At 37.7% G+C, this 20673-nt stretch overlaps 1 protein-coding gene across 1 annotated transcript in view; it reads right to left on the bottom strand.

Annotated features, from left to right (window-relative positions):
* TTC7B (tetratricopeptide repeat domain 7B) overlaps nucleotides 1-20673 on the bottom strand; it is a 334803-nt gene that overhangs the window by 158163 nt on the left and 155967 nt on the right. The window contains 3 exon segments of the mRNA XM_043985520.1: nucleotides 529-646; nucleotides 2365-2469; nucleotides 3330-3413. Of these exon segments, the coding sequence (XP_043841455.1) occupies nucleotides 529-646; nucleotides 2365-2469; nucleotides 3330-3413 (307 nt within the window).

Raw genomic sequence — 20673 nt, 5'->3', positions numbered from 1 at the left:
AGACATAAGAAGTTTACTGAAGGGGGTAAGACACTGGTTTTTGTTTTGTTTTTTTTTTAGTGCGGCAATTGGGGTTAAGTGACTTGCCCTGGGTCACACAGCTAGTAAGTGTTAAGTGTCTGAGGCCAAATTTGAACTCAGGTACTCCTGACTCCAGGGCCAGTGCTCTATCCACTGCGCCATCTAGCTGCCCTGTAAGACACTGTTTTAAGTCACCATCTCCAAAGTCCAACAACCTCCTCCAAAAAGAAACCCCCAGACTACCTATGGAGTTAGAAGTTGGGTTGGGATCTAGTCCCTAGTCAGGCTCATGCCTCCAACCTCAAATACATCCTAGCCCATTTACTTGACTGCCATAAGATTAAAGGAGTCTATGAAGATACAGTTCAAGTATCCTACCCTTCTTTTCCATGTGGGAAGTCTTTCTTTCCTTGCTTAAGGAATCACCTTCTCAAAGAAAGCAACACAGGCTGACAAGAGAATAACTCTTAAATTAAATACTCCATTCCTGCCCCCACCTAATCTTACCATCAGTGGCCTGCAGACTGTAAGTGAGTCCCAAAGCTAAGTACCCTTTGGCTTTGAACTCTGATGTTTTCTCTCCCATGTCAACTACATTTTTGGCAAAATTTTCGGCTTCTTCCAACTGAAAAAGAAAACAAGTTTAAAGATACATATAATTTATCCTACTACCTGAGAGATTAGTTTTTTTATATAACCTCCCATGAGAATGTGCTGTTGAAAGCAGAAATTCACTAGGTTATGTTAAAAAAAAATGTTAAGAGAAACCTCCAAACTCTGAGGTCACACTGTGGTCTCTTTTCTAAACCCTAATTACACAGGATTCTTACTTTGTTTTCTCCTTTTCTTCTTCATCAATTAATGTTCTTCTTGTCTCTCTTTATTGCTCTAAATGTCTTCCCTGGGTCTCTTTCCATGTCTCATTCTATGACTCTCACTTCCAATATTCTCTCAAGAAGTTCAGTCTACATTTCCAAATAATTTATTATTTATATTTCCAAAGAATAAAAACCATTGGTATGTTTTAGGGTTTTCCTTTGCTTAGTTTAGTGGCAAATACATTGATTCTCTTTCATCTTATATGTTAAAGATTATTAAATAGTACTTAGATGTTTTTATTCAATATATTTATACATGCATTCATTGAAATGACATTATTAAGCACCTATTATATTTAAGATGCCATTTTAGGCACTGGATGATATATAAAAATAAATAAGATTAAATCATTGCCTTCAAGGCATTCATAATCTAGTAGAGGTAATAAGATAGGTAAACAGAATGATATACAAAAATTTAAATAGTGTAAATACACAGGAATTCAAAGTGCTTTTTTTTAATTAGGAAAAAACAATGACAACATTTCTGGAAGGCAGTACAATAATTTCCTCTGTAAATCTGAATTTTCATACTCAAATTGAGTCTAAAACTCAAAAATGTATTTACATTGATTGCATTTCTTCTCTTGTTCTCTGTGGGACCTACCTATATCCATTATTCCTTGGGCAGATAAAGTCAGCTCTAAGGGTCAAAATCTTATATCTCAGAAAGTAACACACTTCCTGGAAGCTACGCTTTTCTGGTAAATGTTTTGTCTTTGAAAATATGTTCTTTTTCTATATCTAACCAGTCAGAATTTAAATTGCTCAGATTAGTTTTCCATTATGTTTATCTTTCTATTTCTATCTACAATGAAAAATCAATAGGAATTAACAATGTGGTAAAAATCTCCCTTTGAGCAAATTCTTACCAATGATTTTTGAGATGAAAAAATTACTCACTCAACCAGATATGAACCTGACATCTATAATTAGGAACCTCTACAATTAGCACATGAATTTTCTGTTTCTATTTAAAGGACTGAATTTTAGAAATTCACACACCCTCACTGAACCTAAACATAATTCAATAAACATATGAAGAATATCAATGCACAGACTTTGCATTTAATAAATGTTTGCTGAACTGAAATAAAAGGGAAAAATGATGTAGGAAAGAGGTAGAACCTATTTTTATAAACACATTCAGCATGCTTCACACACAATCCAGGAAGTGAACATCCAGATGTGTACCACAAGTAAATGAGGATGGTTCACTTGTTAACAAGTAGTCACCAAAGGATTCCTTTAAACACTAAGTGTATTTAAAACCTGAATCAATGTGTAAAATGTTTACTTACAGGATACTTTTAAGTACATTGCAAAAAGTGAGACAACATCTGGGCAACAGTTCTAATACTCCACAGCTACAATATTTTTTTAACTAATGTTCCTGTAACTATAAAATAACACTTTTAAATAATCTTTAAAGCCAATGAGGATTTTAAAGTACTAACTGACTTACCCAATGAAGGGAACCCATACACAACTTTGCTGCCAGGAGAGGAATGGTAGCATCATCAGGTTTCAGGCGGATACATTCTTTCAGAACCTTCACAGCACGAGCAGACTTGACAAAAGAAGAATATTTCTGTGAAACTCAATTGTGAAATTTGTGACAAAGACATGAAACAAATTGGGGGGGGGGGAATGTACATTTAATAAAATGCTTCCTGATTATAATTTTAATTTCTGATCAAACAAATAAGCAATCCCTGCAGAGACTCTCCTCCATCACTATCTCTTCCCCCACCCCCACCCCAAAATTTTACTACATCTAAGAAATAAATGCAAGGCACTGCAAGCTTCTGACAGGAGTCTGGGAGAACAATCATTCATCTAGTAACAACAGTTGAGATGAGAGGGAATCTTCACTGGAATTATTTCGGTTTTTCTCAACATACACATCATTCCTTATAATAAGATAAGAACTGAACAAAGAACTAAGTTTATATTTATGGGAGAAAAATGAAACTTCTCATTTATCACTTACTATACAATGTTTTTGGCTAATTTCCCCTTCAATACCCAAGCAATCTTCTACTTCAGACCTTATGACTCACAGAACAAAGGTAGAACGGGTCAGAATGAAACAGTCAATTGGGTTTTCTCTTCCAGAAAGTTTACCCTCAATCTACTTCCCTAGCAGGAGTGTTTGGTTTGTGTTCAATGCTCAAATCTTGCTCTCAAGCTTTGACTGCTCAAATGGCTAGGAAAAGGCCCATTCCAGAGGATTATCCTCTACGTAACATGATTCTGTGTTCCCACAGATAAGCAAAACAGGCTAGTCCAATTGCTTCGACTGTTACCTTAAATATCACTCCCAACATTTGCTTTTGACTTCCATAAGACGTCATTTCATGTCTGGCCACAAATTCCCCAGCATTAGCCGCTGATAATGAGAACTGCACATACAAGAGGGAAACTCACTTTTCCTGCAGCCATCAATGACAACGCAAACTGGTACCAGAGGTGGAACTCTTCAAATGCAAACTTCATAGCTCTTTCTAAACACTAGTTTGAAAAGATGAAAAAATATAAACAAATCATAAATTATGAATGTAGAGATGATGAACTAGTTTCAAAGTTGTTTCTCTCCACCACCACCACCCCCGCCCCAGGGCAATGAGGGTTAAGTGACTTGCCCAGGATCACACAGCTAGTAAGTATCAAGTGTCTGAGGCTGGATTTGAACTCAGGTCCTCCTGAATCCAAGGCCAGTACTTTATCCACTGAGCCACCTAGCTGCCCCCAGTTTCAAAGTTTTAAAAATGCACCTCTAGGAAGAGTGTCCAGAACACTCCATAGGAGAATCATGCTTATATTCTGAAACTTCTGTAAATACTGGATGGTATACTATGAAAACAGACCCTAATTAACTTGAGAACTGCCTATTGCCAGGAAAACCAGGACTGTGGTTTATGGCCTCTGACACAAATTAGTGATATCAGCCTGGGCAAGTCAATTAACTTGGGGGTGGGGATCGGGGAGTGGGGACAGGGAAGGACACCCATACAACTGTCTGAGACAATAATTTGTAGGCCATGTGCTGATTGGCATTGGTAGAAGTTTCCTTACTAGTAATTTCCCCCCAAAACCAAAACAATCAAAGGCCTGGCTTAAAAAAAAAAGTTATACATAAACAAATCAGCCAAAAAGCATTTGGTATTGTTGCATTAGGAAAAACAGTTTCCTACAAAGAAAAAAGCCAGAGCCGTGGAGTCAGAAAGCCCTAGTTCAAGTTCCTAACCTATTATTTATTAGGTAAGTCACTCCACTTTTCAGTTACAGAGATGATGGTATTTGGCACTTCTCATCTTGGCATATTTCTCATATTTGGCAGGTTGTAAGAAAAGCACTTTACAAAGTATCAAGCACTATATAAAAGCAATTGTTTTTATTCTTGTTAAATATATGCTACTTACACCAGCTACCTCCAGGTCTCCTTTCCCTCCTCAAGCCTTTGCAATTTGGCTTCATACCTCATCACTCCAGTGAAACTGCTCCCTCCAAAGTTACCACTGATCCCTTCATTGCCAGACCTGATGTTACTTTCTCAGGCTTCATCACATTCAACTTATCTTCTACATCTGGTAATGCCAGCCACTCTCTCCTCCAGGATACTCTCTTTTCTTTGGGTTTCATGCAATCTCTTCTAATTCTTCTGCTATTGGTTGAACTGCTATTTCTTAGTCTCCTTTGCTGGTTCATCACCCATATAATGTCCCCTCACTGCGGGTATTCCCTAAGGCTCTGTCCTGGCCCCCTATTCTTGTCTTACTATACTCTCTTTAGTAATTTCATCATCCCCTGAGCTCACAACACCACTTGCCTCCTGAGTATGTAAAACAGGATGTCACTGAGCCATCCTAAACATCAGCATGTCCAAAATAGAACTCATTATCTTTACCCAAAAACCCACTCCTCTTCCAAACTTTATTTCTCCCAAAGACACGATTCTTCTGCTCTCCAAGGTTCTTAACCTTGACATTATCCTTAACTCCACCCAATCACTAATCAGTTGCCACCTCCTGTCATTTACACCTACACAAAATCCAGCAACTGACCTTTTCTCTCAATTTAGCCATGACCTTCCATAAGGTCCATATCACTTCTTGCCTAGCTTACTGCAAAAGCCAGAGTGGTCTCTTTGTCTCACTTGCCTCCTTACTTTGGTCCAGCCTCCATGCCATGGCTGAAGTTATTTTCCTTAAGTGTAGATAAAACAATGTGACTTCCCAAACTCAACCAACAACAGTGGCCCCTTATTGTCTCTAGGATGAAAGAGAAACTCTATAGTTTAGCTTACCAAATCCATCACAACCTGACCTCAACCTATCTCTCCAGTCTTGCTGGACATGACACTCCATGTCATATCTCTGAGCTTCTGCAGCGGCTCTTTCCCCTCACTTCCAAATTACAGAAGCCCTCCTTGTTCTTCAAGACAAAGTCCCCTAGCCTGTTAGTGTTCTCCCTCTCAAACTACCTGGTATTGATACTCTTCTATTCATTCTGTACTGGAGAAGGAAATAGCAAAGCACTCCAGTATCTCTGAAACACACACACACACACACACACACACACACACACAAACACAGGAAGAGGTTCACAGGGTCACAGACTGAATGAACAACAATCTATTCTGTCTATACATATAGGGGTACTTGTTTTCTTGCCTGCTATAATGTATAGACTCCAAGCAGGTAGGGATTGTTTTAGTCATAGAACTTCCAACACCTACCAAAGTGCCTGATACATAGGACATATTTAATAAATGACTGATTAACTTCAATGTGAAACTTCTGTAAATACTGGATGGTATACTATGAAAACAGACCCTAATCAATTTAATATCTCAGCACTATCTCAGTCTTTCAGAAATTAAATGGGCTTTTTCACTAAAAGAACATAAAATCTAACTTTAAAAACTAGACTTTGAAAAAAAGAGAGAGAAAGCTGCTAAGAAAATTGATGAAAGAGAAAAATCATTGTGGACTTGATATTATGAGAAGATCATTGTGAGCCTTGGAAGAGGCATCTTGTGCTCAGTTGTAAAAAGATGGGAAAATCAAAGAAGCCCCAAGAGATACCTCGATGGTCATCTGATCCAACACAAACTTGAAAAAAAAAATGTCCTCTAATACATACTAGACAAGTGGTCATCGACTTTTGCTTGCTATCCCCCAATGGCCTATCGCCTTCCCAGGTTGCTTATTCCATCTCTAGATAATTCAAATTCTGAGAAAGCATTTTTCTCTTATCAAGCCTTCATTTCCCACACACTGCTCCTAGTTCTGTCTTCTGGAGGTAACAAGAAAAAGCTTAATGTCTTTCAAATGAGAAGCCTTCAAATACGTGAAAACAGCTATCGTGTCCCTCCTAAAACGTCTCTTCTCCAGGATAATCATACTCAGTTCCTTCAACTAATCCTTGCATGAACTCAAGTCTTCACTATGAGGCTTACCCTCTTCTAGAGGTCCCCAGCTTACCAATGTCCTTCCTGAGATGTGCTGCCTAGGAATAAACCCAGATGTGGTCGGTCAAAGGCAGGACTAGCATCTGCTTACTGAGACATTCTGCAGCCTTCAATGCAGCCTAAGAAATTCATTTTCTTGTCTTCAATACTGTAGTTTATGAAAACAACAACCTCTTTTCCAGATAAACTGATTTCTAGTCCCATCTTGTACTTGTGAAGTTGATTTTTTGAAACCATGTGTAAGATGTCTACATTTATATCTATTAGTATGGAAACAGGGAGAGCAGGAAATAGGGAAAGAGAATGAACAAATGCACAGAGGCAAGAATAAATTCTGCAAAAACCAAAAACTGAATCTAACTCAAGCAGAGAGTGCACATCAGGAAGAAGTAAGAATATATGTGGATGGATAAAGAAGACAGTCAGGGAAGCTAGGTGGCGCAGTGGATAAAGCACTGGCCCTGGAGTCAGGAGGACCTGAGTTCAAATCCGGCCTCAGACACTTAACACTTACTAGCTGTGTGACCCGGGGCAAGTCACTTAACCCCAATTGCCTCACCAATAAAAACAAAAACAAAACAAAACAAAAACAAAAACAAAAAAAGAAGACAGTCAATGGAAGGCTTTGAATGCAGGCTAGAGAGTTCAGATTTGGCCATTATTAACAGGTTCTGTAATAGTAGAGACATGTAGAAAATAGGCAAATGTGTGGAATAATCTGTATGAAGATAGGACAGAAGAATGATCAGGGTATGAAGTGACAAGAGTTTGGACTAGTATAGTGACAATGGAATCAGGAAAAGGGGGTGGGGCAAAATAGAGATGAAGAATAGAAAACAACTTGGAAACTGATTTGTGGATAGGAAGGGAATCAAAAACGGTGAAGCCCATGATAGAAACTGGAAGACTGGAAAGGAAAGCCATTTTGGAGGGGGGGGGATAAATAAATAAATATGTATGTATGTGTATAGATATATAAGTATATAGATCAGTCTTAATCTAACCTTAACTCTAAGATAATTGTTATATATCCACTAAATGACAAATATATATTTGTTTATATACATATATATATATATATGTTTTATGTTTTTGCTTCCTCTTTTCACTAGTTTGAGCAATACATATCAACTATTTTCCTTATAAACTAAAGGAAAGCAGTCATGGAAACAGTCTGTTCTGGAAAAAAAAAAACTAGATGCTAAAAATAAGTGTGCACACATATTTCCTTTTATTCTAAGAGCTAAAAGTCAGTAAAACAAAATTTGCCAAGTGTTTAATTTAGGCATAGCACAGAAAGGACCAGAGACAAGCCTTGTTCCACACCCTCCAAAAAAATGTATCATTTAGTTGGGGAAAAGAACACAAACACACATAAACATTTAGCACATAAATAAAATCGATTTAAAACATATACTCAGTCCCATCTCTAACACAGAGTGGCTACGTAACCCTGAGCAAGTCCCAATCTCTCAATGTTTCTCTAGAAAACTCTCTAAGATACCAAACTGCAACAGAGATGCCTATTTATTTCAGTAGAGAGTCCTCACCTAGGGTTTCCCTATTCCAATCAATCAAAAAACCATGGAATTTGTTGGCTGGAGGGACCTCAACAGGTATACAGTCTAACCAATACACAGAGCAAACCTATTACATAACACCCATGACAAGTGGCTGTCTAGCCTCTGCCTGAAGACCTCCAAGGAAGGGAAACCCAGCCCCACCTTGGACAAGTCCTTCTACTTTTGGACGGCTCTAATTGTTCAGAAGTGGTTTCCCAACACCAAGCCTAAACTGGCTTCATTGCAATTTCTGCCCGTTGTTCCCGGTTCTGCCCTCTGGGGCCAAACGGAACAAGCCCAATCCTTTCTCTCTGTGACAATCTTTCAAAAACCTGAACACAGCAGTTCTGATTCCCTTCCCCAACGCAGCGTCTTTTCTCTAACCTAAACATGCCGGTTCCTTCAAGGTCCTGTACAGTCCTGATTACTCTCCTCTGGACAGCAGTTTATCAATGTCCTTCTTTAACTATTGCATCCCAAACTGAATATGTAAAACGTGAGGTTTGACGGGGACAGATTACAGCAGGACTATCAATCCCTATGATCATTATACCCCTTCCTAATGCAGTCAAAGGCAGCAGTGGCTTTTGTTTTTTTTAACTGTCCAGTTACTCTAATTCTTCTTGACCTTACAATCCCAGCAAGATCTTTATCAGAATAACTGCTGTCTACCCATGCCTCCCCCATTTTATTGGTAGGATTTAATTTTTATACCCAAATGAAAGACTTTACATTTATCCCTACTGAAAATCATATTGTTAGACTGAGCCTAATGCTCTAGGCTCACAAAAATCCTTTTGGATCCTGACTCTCATCCAGTGTGCTGAATGACAGCTCTCTCCCCCCACCTTTGTGTCATCCACAAATCTGATGAGCCTATGATCTAAACTTTTATCCAATAGACCTGACTCTTCTCAGCAATACAATGGTCCAAGATAATTCCAAAGGACTCATGATGGAAAATGATCTCCAAGCCCAGAAAAAAGAACTGTGGACTCTAGATGCAGATTGAACCTTACTGTTTCTACTTCTTTTGGTTTGCTTTTTTGAGGTTTTTCTCTTTTGTTCTGATTCTTCTTTCACAGTATGACTAATGCAGAAATATGTTTAATGTAATTGTACATATATAACCTATATCAGATTGCTTGCTATCTCAGGGAGGGAAGGAGGGAGAAAAATTTGGAACTGGAAAACTCATAAAAACAAATGTTGAAAACTATCTCCACATGTAACTACAAAATAATAAAATACTTTTTTTTTTTTTTAAGGCAATGGGGGTTAAGTGACTTGCCCACGGTCACACAGCTAGTAAGTGTCAAGTGTCTGAGGCCGCATTTGAACTCAGGTAGTCCTGAATCCAGGGCTGGTGCTTTAACCACTGCGCCATCTAGCTGCTCAATAAAAAATAAACTTTTTTCCAAGTCACAGGTTAAACAATACAGAATCAAGTACAAATCCCTAGAATTCCTAAATACCTCCAGGCACAATGCCTATTCCTTCTGAGTGCCTATCACACACTAGACACTGTATTAGGCAAAATTAATGGAGTACAATTCTACATCCAAGGCTTTTAAAATTAGGGGGAGCAGGCTAGAAGACAAATTAGAATATATATTCAATTATAAAAGTAAAGCAAAGTCCCTTAAAAAAAAAAAGTATGAGAGATTCAAGGAAGGAAAGACAGCTTCCAGTCAAGGGAGCCCAGGGAAGACTTAACAGAGGAGGTGATGCCAATAGCCCTGAATAAGCAATAGCAGAAGAGGGAGAAACCCAGGACTTTATCATCTGTGGCAGTATCAGACACATTTGGGTCCAGTCATAGAGAGCAGTAACAAAGCTGCTCTAGGCACAGCCTAGGGGAAAGGGGGTAGAGTAACAAAGGCATCATGAACCAAGATAATGGACATCAAGAGAAACAGGCTCGCTCAAAGAAGGTGTCTGGGCCAAACTCAAGATGTCCTAGCACAAGTGCAGCTATAGGAGGTGGCTAAACACCTCTACTAATATAATAGAGTAAAGGAAATGGGAAGCTAGTCTTATTATCATTGTTATTATTATCATCATTATTGTCAATAATAATAATAAAAATAAAAGTTATATAACACTTTAAGGTTCACAAAATACTTGATATCTGTGATCACCTTTGATCCCCACAACAACCCCGAGAGGTAGGTGCTATTATTAATCCCTTGATACAGATAAGGAAACTGAGGCATCTAAGAGGTTAAGTGACTTGCCTGGGGTCACACAGCTAATAAGTGTCTGATGCCAGATTTGAACTCAGGTGTCCTTTACTAGGAGGGAGTGAAGGCAGCCCAGAGCTATTTATGACAATCATTGGCATCTCTCCTAATGTTAGGGATCCTGAGTCTGGCTCATCTCGTCTATGAAACAGAGCTGAGAAAAACAGTAACTCCTGTATCATTTTAAACCTGTGGTCCCTGTCCACAGCATCTAAGACCCAAGGAGTTTGTCCCATCCATCCATGTTCTTGTTCCCCACATGAAATAACCACATCTGTCCACAGATGGTAGGTCAAAGTCAGGAATCAAGGCTGGTCTTTCTGAGACGGGTACAGGAATAAGCCTATGATGAGCAGTAGCGCCAGGACAGGTTGACTCCCAAGATGACAGAAAAGCATCAACCTGAGTCTCTCTCTCATCAGGAGAGCCCATAATCATGAGTAAGGGAACAGTACCCAAAATGGACCTGAAGGAAGGGAAGATTTTTAATGGTGAGGCACAGGAAAACATTCTAGGCATAGATAGGGCCACTGTGGTCAAAGGTACAGCTATGTGGAAGGACAGGACAATAAGTATTTGGTGAGTGAGAGTTATAAATATGGAATAATTAAGGAAGACTAGATTCAACATATCAATAAACTATGTTGGTCAAAAAAGGGTTTGACTGGATGTCAAAGGAATGAAACCTGCAAGCACAAAGGAAGTTGTGAAGGTTGGACAAGAAAGAAAATAGACACTGTATTTTCTTGAAAGGATATGATTTATTCCCAGAACTTAGCACACAGTGTTAAGGCATGTAGCTGGTATTTATTAAGTGTTTGCTAATTAACTCATTAATAAAATCAGATAATATAATAAAAGCAGACATATAATGATAGAAAATATTCTAAAATAATAATATATGTGTATTATATATAACAATATAAAATGATGTTATAAAAATAATATATTTTTATTATATGTAACAATATAAAATGATATACAAATAATATCATTAATGTAATAAAATAAAAGCAGACTTATAAAATGATTACAGGAGCTCTATGCATTACTCCACAAAATCCTACTGATGCCTTGCTATGGCAGGGAGGTAGGCCTGGCTCACCTGTGGGCTGTGCCAGCCAGCAAGGCATAAGCCCCAACAGCTCCTATTGTTCTGGAAAGGCTTCAAGCACAGTCCAAGGGACAGGTTGAGCCTTCTGTCTAAAAATCAGCTCAGCTAGTATGGAGAGAGGTTTCTCACCAGGAGGCCAGCCTCCCAGTGACGGATTCTTTAGCCATGGCAACCATTAAGAGGTTTTTTATGTAGGACAGTTTAGAGCAGAGAGATGTCAGACATTGAGATCAGCAGAGGCAACTAATCAAATAAATATGTAAAATGAGAAATCAAACTTTTAAACCCTTACTATTTAACAAAGTAACTCAAAACGAATTATCAGTAAGTAAACAGGCAAGAAATAAATTTAGTATTAATTGGATAATCATTTTAGTTCAACTTATTTGATTCTGCACTTGTGTTTTATAAGATCCTCGGCTTTCCAAATTCCCAATATGACCTTTGGGCTAAACTCCTATAAGGATTGTTGAGGTTTTTTTCTCCTATTCTTGTTTTGTCGCTGACCCTGAAACATAAGGAAAGTGGGGTGGGTGTGAAATGGAGGATATTCCTACGTTCTAGGTGTAGTATACTGAGTGGACTAAGAATCTGAATAGCTGGGCTTGAATCTTAGCTTTGCCACTTAGTAACTGTGTGAACTCTGCAAATGACTTCATTTTGCAAATAGAAAAATATCACCTTTTAAGATATTGTGATATTTAAATTGAACAATATATGTAAAGTGATTTGCAACCCTTAAGATGTTACATAAATGCCAAGTATTATAATTTTCATAAGATATAAGCTAGACTTATAAGCTCCCATTCCCATAGAATCAGCAGGAAACCCAAGTTTTCTTTCTGGCCTGACATGTACATCTAAGAAAAGTTCCTATTTGACACTTACTAGCTGTGTGACCTTGGGCAAGTCACTTAACCCTCATTTCCCCACACACCCCGCAAAAAAAGTTCACGGGCATAGAAAATTGAGACTTAAAAATTGAAGAGCTTATCAGGATAGGATTCCATATTACTTAGAATAAAACACTATGATAAAGCAATGTGGATGCAAATAAGGCTGAAAGCTTTGGGATCCCAAGAAATCTGTCCATGAACAGCTTTACCCAGTACAATCTGATCTACTGTGAGTACCTCAGAATGCTGTCAGCAACACTGTACTTGGTGTGAAGTTGTTTTAATAATCTAGGTATGGGATGATAAAAACTAAGAGAAGTCATCAGCTACAGGAATGGAAAGAACAGGTAGATCTGATAAATAGTGGAGGAAGAATCAGTAGTACACACTGGATTAGATATGGGAAGATAATGGTCAGAAGAGTCAAGTAATTTTAACTTGATAAGTTTAGGGAAACAAGAAATCAGTGGTTCTACCAATGATAAAGGTCAATTTAGGAGTACTTGCTTAGGGAAGAACACAACAAACTCAGTTATCTAAGACATTTCAGTTTCAGGTGTCAGCCACTGAAATGGAAACAGAAGAGTTGAATAGGGGTGAAACAATCAGAATCGCAAGTATTGATTTAGGAGGAATCAATGAATAGAAGACAAATTAGGTAACATGGGGAAAGCAGGATTATTTCTAACATGAAAGAGAAATCTATTATTTGCAATTAGACCACTGTCACATCTTTAAATCACACATTAATACCATAATTATTCAGTAGAGTCCCCAAAAAGCAATAATTAAGACTTTAATTAGTACTTAATCACTTGAGTAGTGGTCAGAATGTCACTTTGAAAAAAAAAATCTGTTTGCTTTTTATAACAAGAAACTAATTCGCTTGCAATTTATTCTTTTGGCTTGTATAAACTACATCAGATTCAGGAGGTCCTAGAATGGGAAGCCGTTCTGATGTAAAAAACTGATTTAGCAATTACCTTCCTGGCATACAAAACCCAATTATATGAACTAGTAACAGTCAAGTTCTCTTTTCTGAATTCAGGGATAAGACTTCTCCTCAGACACAAAGGGGAAAAAATTGAGATTGATGGAGTTTAGTTAAAACTTATCACTACTAACAACAAACTATCTTCATTATGTAACTACATGGACTAACAGATCATTTCCTTAAGAGGGATAAAATGAACCCATTACATGTTAACACAAATAACATATTTTATGAAAAAGAACTATCATTTCCAAAACAAAAAATTAGTGAAAAGATTGGCATTGTTTTACATATTTTTGCAGCTCTCTTTAATGCCTAGCTTAATAAAAGACAGCTGGATTCTCCTATCTGCTTCTGTATTTAATCTGCTGCAATATGTTGTTTTGGTTGAAGTATATGAAGAAAATCTGGTCTCACACAGATATGTAAGAAGGAGTACTTTAATAGGCAAAAAAATGTCTCAGTATTAGCATGGAAATAATTCTGACCTTAAAGACCCCAGGGGAATTCAGATGCCACTTTGAAACCACTAATCCAGCCCTCAACTCCTCATTTCATAGATGAAGAAACTGAAGTAACCCCTGTAAGGTCTAGATTGTTAGTGACAGTAATGGGACTAAAACTCAGGTCCCTTGACTGTCCAGTGAAATTCTTGTCATTTGATTATCGAATAAAGAAACTTCTTTAGACTTCTATAAAGAAACAAATGCAAATAGCTCCCCCCAAATTTACTTGACAAGAACCTTGTAGCACCCCCCCCCCCCGCCACCCCATAAAAAAGTTTACAGTTGGCAAGTTTTGTAGAACTATAAGAAATAAAGCAGTCTTTTTTCAGGTTATTGAAAGGAGACAGAGAACACCACCAGAACTCTGTCTGAGTTTCAGGATTGTATTTTTATTTTGGGGGCGCAGGGTAACTGGGGTTAAGTGACTTGCCCAGGGTCACACAGCTAGTAAGTGATAAGTGACTGAGCCCAGATTTGAACTCAGGTTCCTCCTGAATCCAGGGCTAGTGCTCTATCCACTGCGCCACCTAGCTGCCCCGTTTCAGGATTGTATTAAAAAATGCCACATTCACTTGTGTATTTCCTCCAACACCTTCCTCTTCAATAAAGAGAATGGGTCCAAGTTGTCTATTCATATGCTGAAGTTTTAATTTATGAAAATATAAGATGGGAATATTTGTAGTTTTAGAAACAATTTCTGCAGAAGACACCGCCAAGTCCATACAGAATGTCAGTTCCTCAAAGTGAAAAGATGTCTCAGAAGACATCTATCTAGTTTAATCCATATCTGAAGAGAATCTACTCAGTAGCATAAAGATTCCTCTTAGAAAACTTCCAGTGATAATGAACCCATCACCTCCACTGGCAGCAAATGCTATTTATGAATAATTTTAATTTTTAGAAAGTTTTTCCTTACATCAAGCCTAAATTTGCTTCAATTCCAGGATGCCCAGATTGGCACGGCTTCCCTTCTGCTCTACCACCATGGACAATGATAACCTACTTAAACTCATTTCCTAATTTATTAACATACCATCATACCCACACCTTCCCAGTGATACTGAATTCCCAGTTGTCATCATTCAAAACATAATCTCCATCCCCCACTACCTGATCCCTTATTCCTATGCCGTTCAACCTAGCCCCTCCTCTAAATCTACCCAACTCTTCCAGTGTGCTCTCCAAAATGCCTGTCCATAGGCAAGAAATTAGATTTCATCTTAAACCTCTTCCATACTTAAAAATCCCTCCAGACTGAGAGCTGGCTCATTCCTGTTGACATAGATTCCCTGGCTATTCTTTCCACTACTGGCTGTACTTTCTTTCTTTCTTTCTTTGTGTGTGTGTGTGGGGGGGGGGGAAATAATGAGGGTTAAATGACTTACCCAAGGTCATACAACTAGTAAGTGTCAAGTGTCTGAGGCTGGATTTGAACTCAGGTCTTCCTGAAACCAGGGCCAGTGCTTTATCCACTGCGCCACCTAGCTGTGCCCTACTGGCTGTACTTTCACTCATACCTCTTGTGCTTTAATGTTTGAAGTATCTCTCTCCCAGGAGAGAGGAACAATGAGGTGGCACAGTGGATAGAGAGCTGGGTCTGGAGTCACGAAGATCCCAGTTCAAATCTGGTCTCAGATACTCACTATCTTTATGACACTTGGTGAGTCAAATTAACCTCTGCTTGCCTGTTTCCTCATCTGTAAAATGAGGATAAGAACTGCACTTACCTCACAGGGTTGTTGTGAGGATCAACTGCAATAATATTTGTAAAGCACTTAGCACAGTGCCTGGAATATAGTAGGTGGTATAGAAATGTAAGCAACTGTTGTTGTTGTCATTGTTGTTTTAATTCTTTGTCAATGTGGGGGCATGATTCATTTTTTTGTTTTGTTTTGGTTTTGTGGGGCAAATGAGGGTCACACAGCTAGTAAGTGTCAAGTGTCTGGGGCTGCATTTGAACTCAGATTCTCATGAATCCAGGGCTGGTACTTTATCCACTGCACCACCCAGCTGCCCCCAATTCATTTGTGTTTTAACCTTTCTTTTGAATGAAAAGAAATAAAAAACCATTCCGCACAAGATAAACATTACAAATTAAACTCCTTTCTACACCCTTCTGAAGAATGTCTAGATATTAGCAGGGCCTAGGCTTTAAGTAATTTGGCCTAATTACATGCATAAAGAAGTCAGAAACAAGAAGAAATGGTCTGACCCATCTAGAAGCTGCCCCTCATATAATACTGAACAGTCTTCCAGGGCAGGGATCCTTTGGTGGCAGAGGATGACCCAGTCACTTTTAGGCCAATATCATACATACAAGGATCACTGGATTACAAGTCTATCCACCACACATCCATCTCACAGCCAACAAAACAGTCTTCCTAAAGCACACATCTGACCATGTCAGTCCCATGCTCAAGAACTTTCAGTGGCTTGCTATTGCCTTTAGGATAAAATACAACACCCAGGGCAGCTAGGTGGTACAGTGGATAAAGCACCGGCCCTGGATTCAGGAGGACCTGAGTTCAAATCTGGCCTCAGACACTTGACACTTACTAGCTGTGTGACCCTGGGCAAGTCACTTAACCCCAATTGCCTCCCCACCCCCCCAAAAAATACAACACCCACTCAGTTTTGGTATTTAAAAGCCACTCAGAGTCTGTCTTCAGACTACCTTTCCAGGCTTATATAACATTATTTTGCTGTAAGGGCTCTGCATTCCAGCCCAACTGACCTACCTGCTACTCTCTGAACCCAGCACTCTCACCCCCATCTAAGCCTTTGCCCAGATGCGTCCCCCTCTCCTTACTCTCTCTTTGAATTCTCAAGCTTCCTTCAAGATTCAATAACCTTCTAAGACAAGCCTTTCCTAATCCCCGGGAGTTGTTAGTACTCTCTTCCTCCTCCTCAAATTATCATGAATATAATTTTCTCTACCTGTTTTATCCTCCAGTAGAATCTAAGTTCCTTAAGGGCAGAAATTGTTGGGTATTTTCCTTTTGTCTTTATAGCACAGTATCCTACACATAGCAGGCATTTAATAAATGCCTTCTGTATTGGATTGGTTTGGAAAACACACAAAGAGAACAGAACAATCTACTAGGCTCTTAAGGGGAAAAGTATGGTCTAAGTATTAAATCAGCCTCATAACAGAATTTCAAAGTAATCATTGGATCCACAAGAATCATAAATAGCTTTCCAAAGCCACCCCTTAGCAAAACTATTAGATATTAAATATTTTGTCAACAATGAGAAAATAAACCCCAGTATCCAGATGAAATAACACAGAATTATGGAGTATTGAGTGGTAGAAAGAACTTTAGAGGCCATCTAGAAATATATCAAATATCTGGGAATGAATTTATCATGACACACATGAGACCTATACAAATTCAAATATGAAAAGATGAGCAAAAAGGAATAAATAACAGGAGGGATACCCCATGGATATGTCTAGTTTAAGTCAATATGACAAAACAACTTCAAAATTTCCCAAACTAATTTGTAGTTGGTTCCATACCAATCAAAATGTGAATGGCCTTCATAAAATTATATTTTAAAAACAACAAAATTAATAAGGAAAAGGAAATATGCAAGAATATTAAGGGGAACTATGGGGAAAACTGACAAAGGAGAACAGTCAAATATCAACGTATATATCAAAACTGTCTTGCCCTAAATGGGAAAAAAAGAAGAAAAAGAAAGAAAAACGTATCAATGAGGCAAAGGAGAAAACACCAAATTACTGTGCAAATCCCAAATTACAAAACAATGAAGAAAAGAATATCTATTCAATAAAAAAATTTGTTGGGACAACTGTATAGCAATATGTTGATTGATCTGGTCCATACTTAGAACTACAAAATGTAATAAGAACTGCACTACTGACCCTGTACCAATGAAAGAACAGATCTGCTAAGTGTGTCTATGTGTATGTAAATAATTGCACATGCATGTATATCACATCTGTCTTCATACTGTTTTCTGGGTTTTCCTACAATTTTAATTAAAGATTTGTGTGTGTGTGTGTGTGTGTGTGTGTGTGTGTGTGTGTGTGTGTGTGTGTAGAATGTATACAGATATAAGATATATCTATATACATATAATAAAATCAGAGGAAATATGGAATCAAGTATGGCTCAAGAACTGCCCTCAAAGTCAAGAAGAGCTCAGTTCAAGTCCTACCTTCAACACAGTGGCTGAATGACCTAGAATAAGTCACTAAACCTCTCAGGGCACTGGGCAACTCTCTAAAACCCTAAGTTGCAAAGAGAGTGTTGTCCTGCATTGGGAGAGGGAGCTGCCTCACCTAGGAGTTCCCTGTAGCGGTGATATCATAGGTCCAGCTTCTATCCCTGAATAAAATATTTACTTCTTAAATTGTCAAAAAGAGAAATAATGTATTTATCTCCATGGTGAAGGAAATAAAATTTTTATCAAACACTACAAGAAATGAATGCAGACAAAGTAGGTGGATTTTGCATAACATATCCAAAATAAAAAGAAAAGGAACAGTTGGAGGGGGAAAACTTCGCCATATTCATAACTAGAAAAAAACTGACATTCAAAGTCCATAAGGAAGTGACAAAAATTTACAGGAGTAGAACCCATTTTCTAGTAGGAAAAATTGGTGGTTTGGAACCATTTTTGAAGGAGGAACCACAAATTTTTAGTAAAGGAATTGTTCACTCTCTTCAATTGTTAGAGAAAACAAACTAAAACAACTTGAGATATAACCTTGTGCTCATATTAGTAACAATAGTTTCAAAACTGTTAAAAAGCATTGCTCTAGGGACTTAAGGAAATAAGTACATTATCTCACTAATGATAGAAGTAAGAATTTGTGCACTCTTTTTGGAAAGTCATTTGCCAACATACAATAAATTACAAAACTGATTATGCCTTCTAAGCCTGATCCCACTATAGTTACTAATCCTAAAGATGCTAATAAAAGAGAAAAAAACTTTCTATACAACAATATTCACAGCTCATTGCTTTATAAGAGTAAACAGCTAAAGATAAAACCTTAGATGTCCAACAACCAGAGAACTGCTAACTAGATCATGGTATAATAATGCAATTCAATATAATAGTGACATAAAATGGCAATTATGAAAAACACACAAAGATATACAGAAAAAGTTATACAAAATGATGCAATATGAAAAAGTATAATTAGTGAAAACGAAAGCTAGTAAAATACATTTTAAAGTTATTATTTCTTTGGCTATATAAAAAGCTCAGCTAATGAAACAGAAAATTTACAAAGGTGATCATTTGTTTTACAATAAGATTCTTCCCTTTATAAAGAACTTTCTTGAAAGAGGTGATCCATTAGTACACTTAAAGAATTTATAATTTGGAACTAAAAATCCTATAAAAAATGTTGAAAACTATCTTTAAAAAAAGGAAGCTATCTTTACATGTAACTGGAAAGTAATAAAATATTCATGATAAAAAATAAGTTATAAACCATTAACAAAAGTTTTTTTTTGCAGGGGAGAGTGCATCTGAGGACAAAGATAGAAACAAAAATAGAAACAACAACATATACACTAAGGCTACATAAAATAATCCAACAAAATATAAGTACACAGATTAAAAAGAATAGAAAGGGGGCAGCTAGGTGGCGCAGTGGATAAAGCATCGGCCTTGGATTCAGGAGTACCTGAGTTCAAATCCAGCCTCAGACACTTGACACTTACTAGCTGTGTGACCCTGGGCAAGTCACTTAACCCCCATTGCCCCACAAAAAAAAAAAAAAGAATAGAAAGGAACACAGACCATACATTAGAATTTGAATTCTGGTTTTATATATCTTAATTTTATTCATTTGACTGTTCATTTTTATTGATGTTACTTCAGTTTAAATTTTTTTAATTATTCAGAAAGGGGAAAAGGTCACTCTATTCAACTATGTTTACTCTTAGTTCTTGGGAACACTGCTGGAATAATACTGTTTATCTTTGCATACAATTTCAAACAGAACCTGCCCAAAAGAGGGTGAAGGGTATAGCAGCTATATCGCATGAGGAAATCCTAAAGGAACTATATGTGTTTAACCTAGAGAAAACAAGATCAAGGGAAGATTTGACAAATATCTTCAAAACACCTGAGGAGCTGCTACACAGAGTTCTATGTTGCCCTAGGATGCACAACTAGGACTGGGGAGTAAAAGTTAAAAGAGGCAAAATTGGGGCAGCTAGATGGCGCAGTGGATAGAGCACCGGCCCTGGAGTCAGGAGTACCTGAGTTCAAATCCGGCCTCAGACACTTAATACTTACTAGCTGTGTGACCCTGGGCAAGTCACTTAACCCCAATTGCCTCACTAAAAAAAAATTAAAAAATAAAATAAAAGAGGCAAAATTCAGGCCCAATTTAAGAAAGTTTTTCCTGACAAATGAAGGGAAGAAAAGGAATAAGCACTTATATAGTAACTACTATGTGCCAGGCACTGTGCCAAGTGCTTTACAAGTACTATTTCATTTGATCTTAATAACTCTGAGAGTAAATACTGTTATTATCTTCATTTTACAGTTGAAGAAACTGAGGCAAACAGGGTTAAATGATTTGCCCAAGGTCACACAGTAAATAAACGTCTGAGTCCAAATTTAAATTCAGGTCTTCCTGACTCCACACCTAATACTCTAGTCACTCCATCACCTAGCTGCTATGATAGCACTATCACAAAAAATGGAAATGAGCTCCTGATTATAGCAAGAGTTTCATCAGAAATATTTGGGCAGAGACTGGACAACCAAGATTATGAAGTGAGACCAGATGACTTCAAGGTATCTTCCTAACTAAAATTCTGTAATTCTAAGGTTCTAGTGTAAATATGGCATTAAAAGAATGACAAAATCTTATGAGTTAGAAGGGACTTATTGGTCATCTAGATGAACCCCTTACCCTATATAGGAATTTCTTATACAAAATTTCTGACATGGTCACCTAGACATTATCTGAATATTTCCAGTGAAGG

Source organism: Dromiciops gliroides, chromosome 2 (assembly GCF_019393635.1).
Source record: "Dromiciops gliroides isolate mDroGli1 chromosome 2, mDroGli1.pri, whole genome shotgun sequence".
In the NCBI taxonomy this organism is placed as follows: domain Eukaryota; kingdom Metazoa; phylum Chordata; class Mammalia; order Microbiotheria; family Microbiotheriidae; genus Dromiciops; species Dromiciops gliroides.
Note: the sequence above shows the minus strand (reverse complement) of the source record. Positions and strands in the feature narration are given on the sequence as shown.